Genomic DNA, 12,109 nt, shown 5'->3' with positions numbered 1-12,109 from the left:
TTCACGTTGTCGCAATGGTTTCTGGGAGATGCAGTGACAGTGCCTGTGACTCAATATCCTTCTAACGGAGGCCCGCAGTCACCCCAAAACTTCATTTCCCATGAGTCCATGCGAGGGTGAAGCTGCGTATCCATGACAGCTGGGTTATTGTTGTTGGTGGTGCTAATCGTTGGCAAAGGGAAGGGGACGGTAGCTAGCTACACCTCACACTCATTATGTCAATGTAAAGCGACATGACATTAACGGAGCACACGAGATGCTAATGCGGAATAGCGACATCTATCGGGAGTTGCGTTCGTGCCTTGTTGACGTTTTTTCTGTTAAACGTTAGCTCGCGTCTCTGTTAACGTAACTTCCTGCTCACTGCAGCAGCGTTAGCATTAGCATCAGTAGCCCGAGCCCCGTCCAGCTTTCCCCTCCTCAGCGAGATGTCAACCCTCCCTGCGGAGTGTTCTGTGGAAGCGGAGGCGACGAGGAGAGACGAGGGCTGGAGAGTCTGAACCAGGGACGACGGAGGGAGGATGATTTCCCGATACAACAGAAGACCCGTGTCGCACAAACTCGAGATGTGAGTAGTAAATATGAACGAGTTGCGTTTGCTAACGAGCGGGGGGGGGGAAGCAAAGATCACTGGCTGACATGTTCATCAATAAAACAATATCTGTGATCATCACAACGCAAATTTCCATCGATAACAACATGATAAAGATGTAATCGATGCTGATCCATTGTGCACGTGCAGTCAGGGGGAACAACACAAAGCTGATCTGCCTCAGATGTGTATTTAGTGTATTTGTTATTGTCTGCTCAGGAGGGATAGTTAAAACCAACAACCTTCACTCGGGAGCCAAAATCAGAAGTAATGAGACATTTTGGCTCTAATCCAGGATAAAATATATCATAAGATAGTTTTTTAAGCCATAGATAGTTATGATGATCATGTCACTTTTAAAGCTTTATTATTCAGTTTACTGTGGCCTTATTAGTTATTTTATAATTGGTCAATGAATATGTCTGGTTTCTACTGCCTGTCGAGGTAATTTTTAATGTCTTATGATATATCAAAATTATTGTTATATACTGCTTGCAAGCACGGGGCGAAAATGTGATATACGTGTTCATAAATTCATGCACTTAATTCTAGACCTTTACTGGTTTTCATTAATGTCTCTCATCCTTTTAACAGTATGGCTGTGAAAAAGCTATAAAATTGTGAATTATCTGCTTTTGAATATGTATTAAACCAACCTAAATTCCACTGTGGTAACCCTGCAGATGCGCACTCAGTGAGAAGACAGTACAAAGATAATATTTAGTTCATGAGTGTTTTACACAGACCTTCTATGGCACAGAGTACATGATGATGTCTGAAAATGTCCTTGTTTTCCTACATTATTTGTATTTAAAGGATATAATGTGCAAAAAAAGAGAAATACAAAATTATGATAGAGAAGGACCTGACATTAAATACATAGCTGGTGTCCTCTTTTATCACCCTTTCACTTTTCTAATTAACTTTTTTGATCCCTCTCTTGTGCAGTCGTGGGCTCTCTCGAAGCAGCCTTGACCACCACCCACTCCCAGAGGGAGCAGACGATAACCAAACCCCTCCACGATACCTCCATGACCTCCAGGAAGCAGTTTCCACTCACAACAGGTAAACCGAGTCCTGGTTGTCCCCCGGGTTGTTGTGAAGGGACACAAATCAAACTGTCTATAACTACTACTCACACAGATTCTCTAGCCTCTATGTTTTGTCATGCTACACCATGTTGTGTGGACAACTGATTCTCAAGGAACTCAATATGTGAAATAAGACACTCAGAAGCAGTGGATTAATTGATATCACATTTCCTTCTTTAGATGTGCAATTAAAAGAATAAATAATGAGATGGGCTCAGTTACTTTGACATTTGACCTTTTTTTCCACAATGAAACCTTGTACATGATTATGTCAGCAGCCACCGACAGTGAGATCTACTCAACCCCACAGCAAAAAGAAACCTTAATTATTTCATGAAATAGAGATTCAAGATGTTTGAATATTGTTGTTTAAGTGATTGTGGGAGTGATGGAAACCAGTTGTGATCCACGGCATGAACCTCACAGCTTTCTTGGTCTGTCTGTGTAGCTCAGGGACGTCTGCTGCCTCAGGGCACTCCGACTGTCCCACCGTGCTCTCCGTCGACTCAAACCAGTCCTGGTCGGGTTTCCACAGCTCCACTGGCACTGGTGTTTCCACAGAAAGGAGCTCTGTCTTCTCTTGGGGCTACGATGTAAGTCTGCTCCCGAGAAAACGATCTTCATGTGAAGTGATGATGTCAGTCTGGGTCTGTCTGTTACTAAAGAAACATGAAGAGAAAAGATAAAAGATTCCACAAAATATTTTATTTACTTTACATACCTTTTGGTAAACCAGTGAAAAATCATTCAACAACAATCAACCAGTTACCTAATCATATGTCTCCCCATCATCTGCCACGTCTTTGTACATGTGAGATCTGATTCCACTGGGTAATGGTTTGCTATCGTGCTGTGCTTTCTCAATTCAGCTGATCCGAAAAAAACTTTTCCAGGACTCAATGATTTATTCAGTTGGTTGTCCTCGATCCTAACACACTTCTGTCTCTCTGTCTCTCTTTTGATGCACATGAACAATCCAGGTTGACCACACACACACACACACACACACATCTCACAGGGCTGCAGGAACTAATTGTTATGCACATCAAGGCTTCCTATGGGATTGTTAAAAAAGCACGGCTACGTGTTGCCAGTAACTGATGAACGGACTGCAAAGCAGCAGCTCTCCGTCGTAGAGCTGCTACACGAGAACAGAGGAATGACTGGCTTCTCTTCCTGTCTCTCTGTTCTTCTGTCCCACAGGAGTTCGACAAGGCGGCGTCACGACAAGTGCTGCAAATGTTTGAGGAGATCGACAAAGAGCTGTATGAGGGGAGAGGCAGTGGCGGCGGGATACTCCAGGGGCTGCAGGATGAATGCCAGCAGTGGGCCACACGTTTCCCACATCTCCGGTATATTATCCATTTCTTCCTACAAACCCTAAAGGGCAATAGAGGGAAATAAATTCCTTTCTTGCATGGACGTATAATTATTGAACTTATTTATTCATTGTATTTGTGTCACTAAGGATCCTCGGGACTCAGGTGGTGCATCCCAGTGATGAGGGCTTCCAGTGGTACTCTACTTCAGAGAAAGACATCCCCTCCAGCAGCAGCCCATCAGCGGGCAAAGAGAGCAGTGTGAAGTCACAGGACAAAGATAAGAGTGGTACAGAGTAAGTTGTGTCTGCACTGTCATGAAGTCAAGCCTCAGAACATTACCCTTCATTTTCAAAACCTGCAGTTATGTTTATGTTTAAACATCTAATTTGGTTGTTAGTGCATTTAAGGAGATTAATTATCACAATAATATTTGTATTTTTTATTCATGATACTGATGTGTAACAAGTACTTTGGAATTTCATTGCCTGAGAACAACTAAAATACATTTAATTTCCTGTCACCTATTGACATTGGAAAACTCTACAACTAAAATATAAAAAAAAAAAACTAGAGAGTTTGTGTTTGAAACAGCTTTATGCTGCTTTAGTTTTTTAAAAGACATTAGTAAGAAATATTATGCTTCTCTATCTTGAGTGGCTGTTGGCTGGCGGTCCAGATGACTGGTGCTGGTGCATCAATTATGAAGGAGTCCTGGCCGACTCTGTGGTTTTGTGACCTAGATTCTGTGACTTGTTCGTCAAGTTTGTGAGACCGAGTCAATGTTAGTCAGCTGTGATATGTAGATTCCAATTTTAATGGTTGTAAAAAGGCAGCACCACTTTGTAATGACTCAAAACAGAGATTTGTAAGATATCTTTGGGCATTAAGCCTTCATCGATAGGACAGAATTTAGGTCTGAAAGTTGGAGAGACAGCAGGGAAGACGTGCAGCAACAGGCAGAACCTGCAGAGAGCTCAAGTTGGATTCTCACGTCTTCATTATTTATTGATTACAGCATGTGTCTTTATTAAAGTGCTTAATAAGATCTCTTGTCTTGGTGGAAAGGTTGAACGTGCAGGGCAGGAGAGCGGCACTGACCTCGTCCTCCTCAACCGAGTTGGATGTGGCTCCCGGCAGCTCCAGTGGCTCCAGCAGTCAGTTCAAGCCGAGGGTGATCGAAGTGGAGGGTCTGATGGAGGAATATCTGGCTTTCGATAGCAGGGACATGTGAGTTTCTCACTTCCATCGCTCTGCACAGCATTGGTCTTTTTCCAGAATCTGACTCTAAACCTCAGCTGCGGTCCATGTGTTGCCCAGTTATCTTATAATGATTTATTATATCTGTCTTTTACAGGGAAGACGAGTGGGAGCAGGATTGTTCAGAGTCGGGGGGGAGGCATCACTGTCTGCCCCCCGTCTCGCCGTACCGGTGTCGCCACCAAGCTGTTCTCGACCTGCTGTTTGATGACATGTGGCAGCAGCTGGTTGGCTGGATGAAAGAGCTCGTTCAACGCCACTGGGAATGCTGCACCTCAAGTAGAACTGAACTTTTCTTTACCCTTTGACTCGGATTTGACATCGAAAAATGTCCATCCTTGTGCACAGTGTTTCATACGTGACTGTACGTGTGTGTGATTGGCAGACGATGAGAACATTTGCGGCAACTTGAGCCCCGTGCAGCAAGACTCCCTGAACCCCTTCCTGCTGCTCTCCACGCTGCCCACGCTGCTGCCCAAGCTCGGTCAGAGCAGGGTGCCCCCGCTCACAGCTGGACTGCAGTTCCAGGTTAGTGGTCTGAGAGAGGATGACAGGTACTGGGCGTAAAGGACTGGGATCGCCATTACATTATCATCATTGCCAGGAGGTCAGGAGTTCAATAAAAAAAAGTAAAGCTAAAAATGTATCTTCACTGTAACAATTGCTGCAATATATTACTTGAAAAGAAAATAAATCAGGTACAACTTTAAACTAAGTTGGTACACAGTTTAAAATGGAGCAGGCCAGATGAGTACAAAAGTGACTTTAGGTCTAATCCTGATTATAAACCTGTTTTGTGCACTTTGCACTTCGTCAGCATCCCCAGCTGTGAGTGAGATCTTTGCAGACTTTGGACTTTTATATTTCACAGTTCATATCTGACAGTCGCCTGTTTTTCTCTCCTGCCTGTTGCTCCTTCCGTCTTCTCAATGAATCCGGCTCATTAACTTGTCACTGTTTTCTTTCCTTCCATATTTACTCTCTCCCCTTCACCTTGCCGATGTGTTCTGTGTCTCTTTACCTTTCGGTTCACTCATTTTGGTTATTTCTCTTTTGTTTTTAATTCTCCCTCTTTCCCTTTTGTCTTTCCCTTCTTCTTTATCCATTTTCTCTGGTCATGCCTTTTTCTCTCAAAGAACACAAAGTCAAGGGGCACAAAGCAAAAGTCCAGACGGAAAACCAAAAAGCAGAAAAGACCTTCCGCTGTATGTAACCACCTCACTTGGAGCCAAAATGGCGGCTCATTGTTTTTCCCTCGAAAGTAAATGTGCTTGTGCTTGTTGATTAACACAAAAGCATCCCCACTGTTTATCCTTTGAATTAACTGCAACTTATTTTCAACATGAACTACTTTGATTTTCTTCAGGTCGTCCTTTTCTGTCACAATGGGAATGTTGGAATGTTTTGTGTTCTGGGTTTGTTTGCATTTTAAATGTTGTGAATGTATTGTGGTTGCATGATAAATAACAATTTCTCGGAAACTAGTATATTGCACATATGGACAAAATCTAGCCACACGGCCACTGGCCTTCATAAGATAAACTATTTGTATACAACCTGTCTTTCCTCCTTTTATTATGTCCAACATCTCCTGTAATTTCCATCTTTTTGCATCCCCCCTTCCCTCTGTGTCATTGTGTTCTCCCCCTCATCTCACACCACTCCCCAGGCTGGACGGGTTCCAGTTGGAGCAGTGGCGACCCAGCACAACCTGAACGACCTCATCGTGATCCACAGCATCCCCCTGCAGCAGAGGAACCTGGGTGCGCTGGAAAGAAACCAGTACGGACACATTTTACTCTTCAAACACCTGAGCCAAACTCTAACAAGAAAAGCAAAAACAATGACACAGCCACCACATAATTGTATATTCCTTTAATGTGACTTTAATCTCTGAATGGGAAGGGAAACATGCATAGCTGTCTTGCAGTTACTGGTTTCCATGTGCAGGAGAACACATTGCATTTTGGACAAAGGCCCCATCGTGCCATGTTTACATATCTGATCTGAGCACCTTGTTAGACACAGCGAGCGGCCAGTTGGCAGCTGGAGGAAAGGCACCATTCATTAGTTGTGTCTCCTGTCTCCTTCTTGCACAGGGAGGTAGAGGATCAGGCCTCCCACAGACCGGGCTCCAGCGCGATCCCCTCCAACAAACCTCGCCCTCGCCGAATCCTGGAGCAGAGCTCTTCCTCGCTGTCCCGCCCGGCACAGTCAGCTCGGCGCCGAAACCCTCACCCCCGGACTCTCCTGCCGCTGGTCCCCAGTCTGAGTCAGTCCTGCACAGCGGGATCCATGGATGAGGTCATCCGTGGGACACGTCTGTGAGTCTGAGCACCACAGGAACCCGGCCAACCCCACCCAAACTCCTGCCTTGCTTTTTACTCTCTGAAGACGTGCAGAGGCAGATCACTTTGAAAATAGACTCCCTTTCAACTAGTGCCTCGTGGCTCTGTGTGCTGTATTAGTGGGGGTGGGAGGTGACAGAAGTTTCCTGTGTGGTACCAACCCAACAGATGAACTTGTCTCGAACCGCAGGTGAAAAAATAATCACGTCAAATCTGTAAAAATGCGGCAGCCACTGTATCTTAACTTCTAATGGTGAGATACAGTTAGACACGTACGGAGTGTTTTTATGTGTTAAAAGAGAAAATCAAAGACTTGGCTGTCAAAACATTTGCGGACTGGGTTTTTATTGAGGTTTCCAGGCAATTATAGGAAAACTCAACTTCACAAGGGAATATATTCAAGCACAAAATTACACATAAAACTACAACTTCTTATTTCTATTCAGCAGTTTTAAAAAACAAGATATAAAATGATAAAAACAAGCTTTAAAGATGTTGGTGGATGGATTTTTACCCTCTGCCTCCCCCTGTTTCCACTTGTAGCTTCCTTTTGCTCTAGTTTAACATATCCTGAATCTTTCTTCTTACTTCACTGACTGATATGAGACTGGTGATAATCTTGACACCTGACTCTTACCGGCAAATGAATGAGCACACTTTAAACAAACCCTTAAAAATAATTAGTTTTCTTTTACAAATATATAATTTACATGAGCTTATTTTCTGACTTAATGTTACAAAACGATTTATACACATTGTGACAACATTTTAATCCAATATGGGAAAATATCTAAAAATCCCATCTGTTCTTGAAGAGTATCTCACTAGAAGTAGAATTCTAACTTTGTTTCTTATGCACACCCGACCTGTGCATTTTCACACACCACACACACAAAAATCAATTTATGATATTTAACATACTTTCTCTTCTTCCACAGAACCACAGCCAGTGACCGGCTGACGTCTCCACTGTTGCCTCTGAGCAGAAACACTCTCCTTCCCCCCATCAGCACCGGAGACCCAGATTCATCTCACTCAGGGCTGCAGTCCAAACCGGCACAGGTATTATACCACTTAAAAATGAGCGCACTGACAATGAATAACCCATTACTTTGTAAATGAACGCAGTAAAACGCCAGTGACCAGCTTCATAAATCTGGGTATTTTTCCAACACTCAGCATCAGAAAGGCACATCCAGCCGCGCACACAGTGCGATAAATGACGAAGCAGGCAGTTCAATGCCGAGGGATCGTCACCACCTATTGGACGTCTTCTCTCGCCCCAACACTACTCACACATACAGGGTAAGATCCTCCAATACATGAACAAACTATAAACACAACATACAACAACACCAAGAAGGCAGTAATGAGTAAATATTGTGTTATATAAAGTATCTGCATGAATCTGTTATGAATGGTAAAATCTGTTTGACCCTTGGTGTTTTTACAGTCGGACACTCCGTACCGTCGCTCCTTCACCGTGTTAGACAACATCGGGCAGGGGCGGACAGGCAGAGCCTCAGTGGCCACAGGTATAAAACCCACTTAAATATTTCCATAAAAAATTATGCTGGAACAGGGAGGTGATTCACTGCAGCCGGTCCGCAGCCTTGTCAATACGTATGACCCGGGCGAGATAGAGTTTGTGGTATCTCCCGTATGAATTTATTATATGTTTTCATTCCAACAGATTCTCTTGGAATTGGCGTGACCGGCGTCAGTCTTGGCATCAGCAGCTCCTCTTTCCTGGACTCGTTTTCCCACCATCACATGGGGCACTCGCCCATCAAAGATGAAGAGGAGCCAGACCCACAAGCCCCTGTCCCAGGTCAGTAGATTAAAAGCTTCTAGTGGGTCTTGGATAAACTATGGATGAGAGAGGTTGCAGCTGCTGTTTTTCATGTCATATTTACCTACTGGAAAATATTTAGAGCTCAGGATGTTAATTAACTTGAGATTTTCGTCTTTTATCCTTCCTCCACAGCGCCACTGGTGCCTTTGTCAGTCCCACCTCGGTCGTACACCCGGGGAGGCCTCTCATCCAGAGCCAGCAGACATGGCTTGTAGTTTGCCTCCGACCTCCGGAACCTTCAGCCATTCATCTTTATACAGCACAACACAGACACACACTTTTACAGAATCTGTGCACACTAAACATGTTAATGTCTCACTGAAGTAGCATATTTTCTTTTCATACTATGCTACTCTGGTGAGGCTTTTGTCAGGCCTATTTTTGTATTTCAGAAATCAGCTTATGTGGCTGCCAAACACAAATGACTCCAAAGTAACTGCATCTTCACCTACAGCACACAAGCTGTACGTGCAGACATTCGTACAATGTGATTGTGTATATACATCTAATTATATGTGATTGTACTGTATATTATCCTCTGCAGTGTGTTGTTGTACTGGTACGTGACTATGCAGGGAATAACACATCAGAACAGGGACAGAGGGGAATAAAGAAAAGCACTTTTTACCTCTCTGATGCAACATCAGAGAGTTTGGTACCGTGTCTTTTATAAGGACATCATTTTCATTCAACTTGTTAAAAAACAAGTATATATATGGACCCAGAGTCTTAAATGGCATATGGTTGGACACAGGAAAGAACAAAAAAGAAGAATCCAACTTGAAAGTTTTCAGTTTGCCTTTCTCTCCATTACATCTCGACTCTATCAGAGCAGAGAGAATGTAATCATGTTTGTACAAAACACTTTGTGATGTATATGTGTCTTTATCTCCTGATTAAAGCCAAGTGGGGATGTACTGTCAGACAACATCAGGGCTACTGCACAAATCAAAGTTTATCATTATTAGGATTATTATATTTTCGACAGCCATGATACAAAGGTGACAAACGTTTTTCTTCAGTATGTTTATCTCCATTTTTTACAAAAGAATAAAAGCTCTGTACAAGTTATTTATATAAATATGAACTTTATTTGTGTTTATTAAGATTGACAACAAAATACACAGATGACGAGAAATAAAAAAAGGATTTACATTTGGATAAACGCTGCACAGACATTCTTATGAGGGGGAGTACAGGAGGGAGCGGTGAGGAAGCAGATTGGCAACATGCTCAAACTGATCCAGAAAGGTGTTTCTGAACACTGAGAACATGAATCTGCTAAAACCAGCGCTTGTGTGCTTTTCACTTTTTCCCTCTCCCTCCTCTTGGAGATTTCCCACTTTTTTTCGAGTACTTTGCCTCCAGGTCTGACAGGAAACTGTTGTAATTCTGTTCTCTGGACTTCTGTTTTTGCTGCAAAATAAAACACAAGGAGGTTACTGAGAGAAAAAGCCACCAAAAAGATTAGTTACATGCGTGTGTGTGCAGTCATTACCTTGAGCATCATCACAAGACTATCGTCATCATCACCGAGCCCCAACTCTTTCTGCGCTTCCTCTGCTTCTTCTCGCTCTCTGTCAGACTGGAAGGACAAATGTAGTCACATCACTGAGACTCTACAAGACACTAGAGCCTAATGCGTATATTATGAATATATCTTATTGTAAATCAATGGAAAAGGGGTGAATTCTTCACATTTAAATATCTTATTAATATCTGAGCTGCGTGGATATTGTGGCTTTCACACACACGCAACATATTTCTCACCCTCTTCCTACGCGCCCTCTTCTTCTTGACACTCTCCTGAGTAAAGGCTGGGAACGCTGGGACCTCTTCCTTGTCGATGGCCGCCTGGATGATGCTGCAGAGCCTGGGCTCGTCTTCCTGGGAGCAGCACAGAGCCGAGGCCATGATGGTGTTCATCTCTCCCTCGTGCTGCACGTACAGCTTGATCAAGTCCTGCCTCTCCTCGTCCGAGCCCTTATATTTCTTCTCGAAATCCAGGATGTCATTCACAGTGATCTGAGGGAACGGACGCAGAGGCAGAGCTGGTTGTCAAGAGGAATTAAAACCCCTATAAAATTATGTTAATGTGCTGTTTCATGACTTTGCAACACAAGGTTTACATTAATCCACATTATCCCCGAGGACAATTCACATGGCAGCGACACATTAACCTTGAACCCCATTTAATCTATATCACGCAGCATAAAATTCCTGGAATACGAGTGACTCGCTCATGGCACCACATCATCACATATGAGACAAAGCGATGTGCGTGACTCACTGTTGAGTCATGTTAAATTAAAGAGACCCCCTGCTGGGCTGCAGTACCTTAGGGAAGAGCACTCTCCAGTAGTCCTCCCAGCAGCGGTCTTGACTCAGGGCGTCAGACTCCTCGTCCACCAGCCCCTGCTCATCGTAGACAGCCCTCTGCTCCTTATCGCTCAGCACAGCGTACAGCTTCCCCAGCACCTGAGGGAGGAGAGACTCAGGTCAGTTCCACACACATCTGCTGTCAACACCGATAAACTGAGGGCCTGTGTCACTGTCATCTGTTTAAGAGCCATAGAGTGCATGTTAGGTTAATGGGACAATAAACACTGAAGTAATTATGTGCTGCAACAATGATGAGACATTTAGGGTCAATGTAATTCCACGAATGAAGACTCTGGGGTGGACAGTTAGTAAAAGTACATTTATTAAAGTACTGGGCTCAGGGACAAGTTTGAAGAACCTGCATCTGAGTATTTCTTCTGCAAAAACGTTTAATTGCAATAACTACCAAAGGGCAGAAATGACTACATCACGAGAACAGACAGAGAAAATGAAAGAGACATAAAAGATATTGTATTATCCCATCACCACACAGATTCACCCAGTGACCCTTAAGAGGAACCAGACCCTGAGGATACATGTAATACTAGTGAGTACCACAAGCAGTATTATTAATAGTTGCAGCTATTAGCTTTGGTACTGAAAATACTTAGGTATTCAAGGTTTTGTTTAGCAGGACCTGTACTTGTAGTGTAGTATTTTAAACACTGGGTACACTGGGTACTCACTCCATACTACCCAGTACGCGTGTACCTGTTGTGGCGGCGGCTCACCTGGAACTTCTCGGTGGCCTGCGGGTCTTCGGGAGCTCGGTCCGGGTGAACCTTCAGCGACACTTTGTAGTAGCTCCTCCGGATGTCGGCCTCACTCGCCTGCTTGTCGGAGCCCAGCACCTCGTACAGGCTGGAGGTGTTGAACAGTTCCAGGCAGCGCTCGAGTAAACCCATCCTGTAACCGCACGGAGCTCGTTAACCGGAGATTCTCCCGGTGGATGAACGGTTGGTTCTCGGGCGGCTACACGAGGGTTCACCGCTGGATTCAGGGAACTTCTTCTTCTTCTGTTTCTATTTTTTTCTTCTTCTTGTATTTCTTCTTCTTCTGCGGTGATGAGCTGCTCTTGTTTTGTTTCTGTCTTTGTTAATTTGGCGCGTTGGCCTGTCACACACTTCCGTACGTGCGCAGACGTGCTGACGTCACGAAGAATACAGTCTTCCTATTGGTTCCCATCAAATTCGTCAGACTAATAAGGCATTATTGCTGCGGACTCATATCATATATTTAATCTAATAAATTTATTTTATAAG

General features: G+C 43.8%; 2 protein-coding genes across 3 annotated transcripts; one reads left to right on the top strand and one right to left on the bottom strand.

Annotated features, from left to right (window-relative positions):
• The first annotated feature begins 161 nt into the window (after nt 1-161).
• fam149b1 (family with sequence similarity 149 member B1) lies at nt 162-9,932 on the top strand. Of its 2 annotated transcripts, XM_062401387.1 has the most exons (16): nt 162-568; nt 1,541-1,657; nt 2,132-2,276; nt 2,887-3,035; nt 3,152-3,298; nt 4,071-4,232; nt 4,360-4,541; nt 4,648-4,790; nt 5,399-5,467; nt 5,932-6,044; nt 6,362-6,586; nt 7,549-7,672; nt 7,790-7,915; nt 8,064-8,145; nt 8,304-8,441; nt 8,598-9,932. In XM_062401387.1, the coding sequence occupies exons 1-16, from the start codon at nt 522-524 to the stop codon at nt 8,678-8,680; spliced, it is 2,052 nt and encodes a 683-aa protein (XP_062257371.1). In that variant the 5' UTR covers nt 162-521; the 3' UTR covers nt 8,681-9,932. The 2 variants fall into 2 exon arrangements, with proteins under 2 accessions (XP_062257371.1, XP_062257372.1); XM_062401388.1 differs by lacking the exon at nt 5,399-5,467.
• dnajc9 (DnaJ (Hsp40) homolog, subfamily C, member 9) lies at nt 9,534-11,973 on the bottom strand. Its single transcript, XM_062401389.1, has 5 exons — nt 11,579-11,973; nt 10,803-10,943; nt 10,236-10,490; nt 9,964-10,050; nt 9,534-9,881 (listed from the first exon to the last, which is right to left on the bottom strand). Exons 1-5 carry the CDS (start codon nt 11,750-11,752, stop codon nt 9,771-9,773), a joined length of 768 nt encoding a protein of 255 aa, XP_062257373.1. The 5' UTR covers nt 11,753-11,973; the 3' UTR covers nt 9,534-9,770.
• Between the last annotated feature and the right edge of the window lie 136 nt (nt 11,974-12,109).

This window comes from Platichthys flesus, chromosome 12, assembly GCF_949316205.1.
Source record: "Platichthys flesus chromosome 12, fPlaFle2.1, whole genome shotgun sequence".
Classification (NCBI taxonomy): Eukaryota; Metazoa; Chordata; class Actinopteri; order Pleuronectiformes; family Pleuronectidae; genus Platichthys; species Platichthys flesus.
Note: the sequence above shows the minus strand (reverse complement) of the source record. Positions and strands in the feature narration are given on the sequence as shown.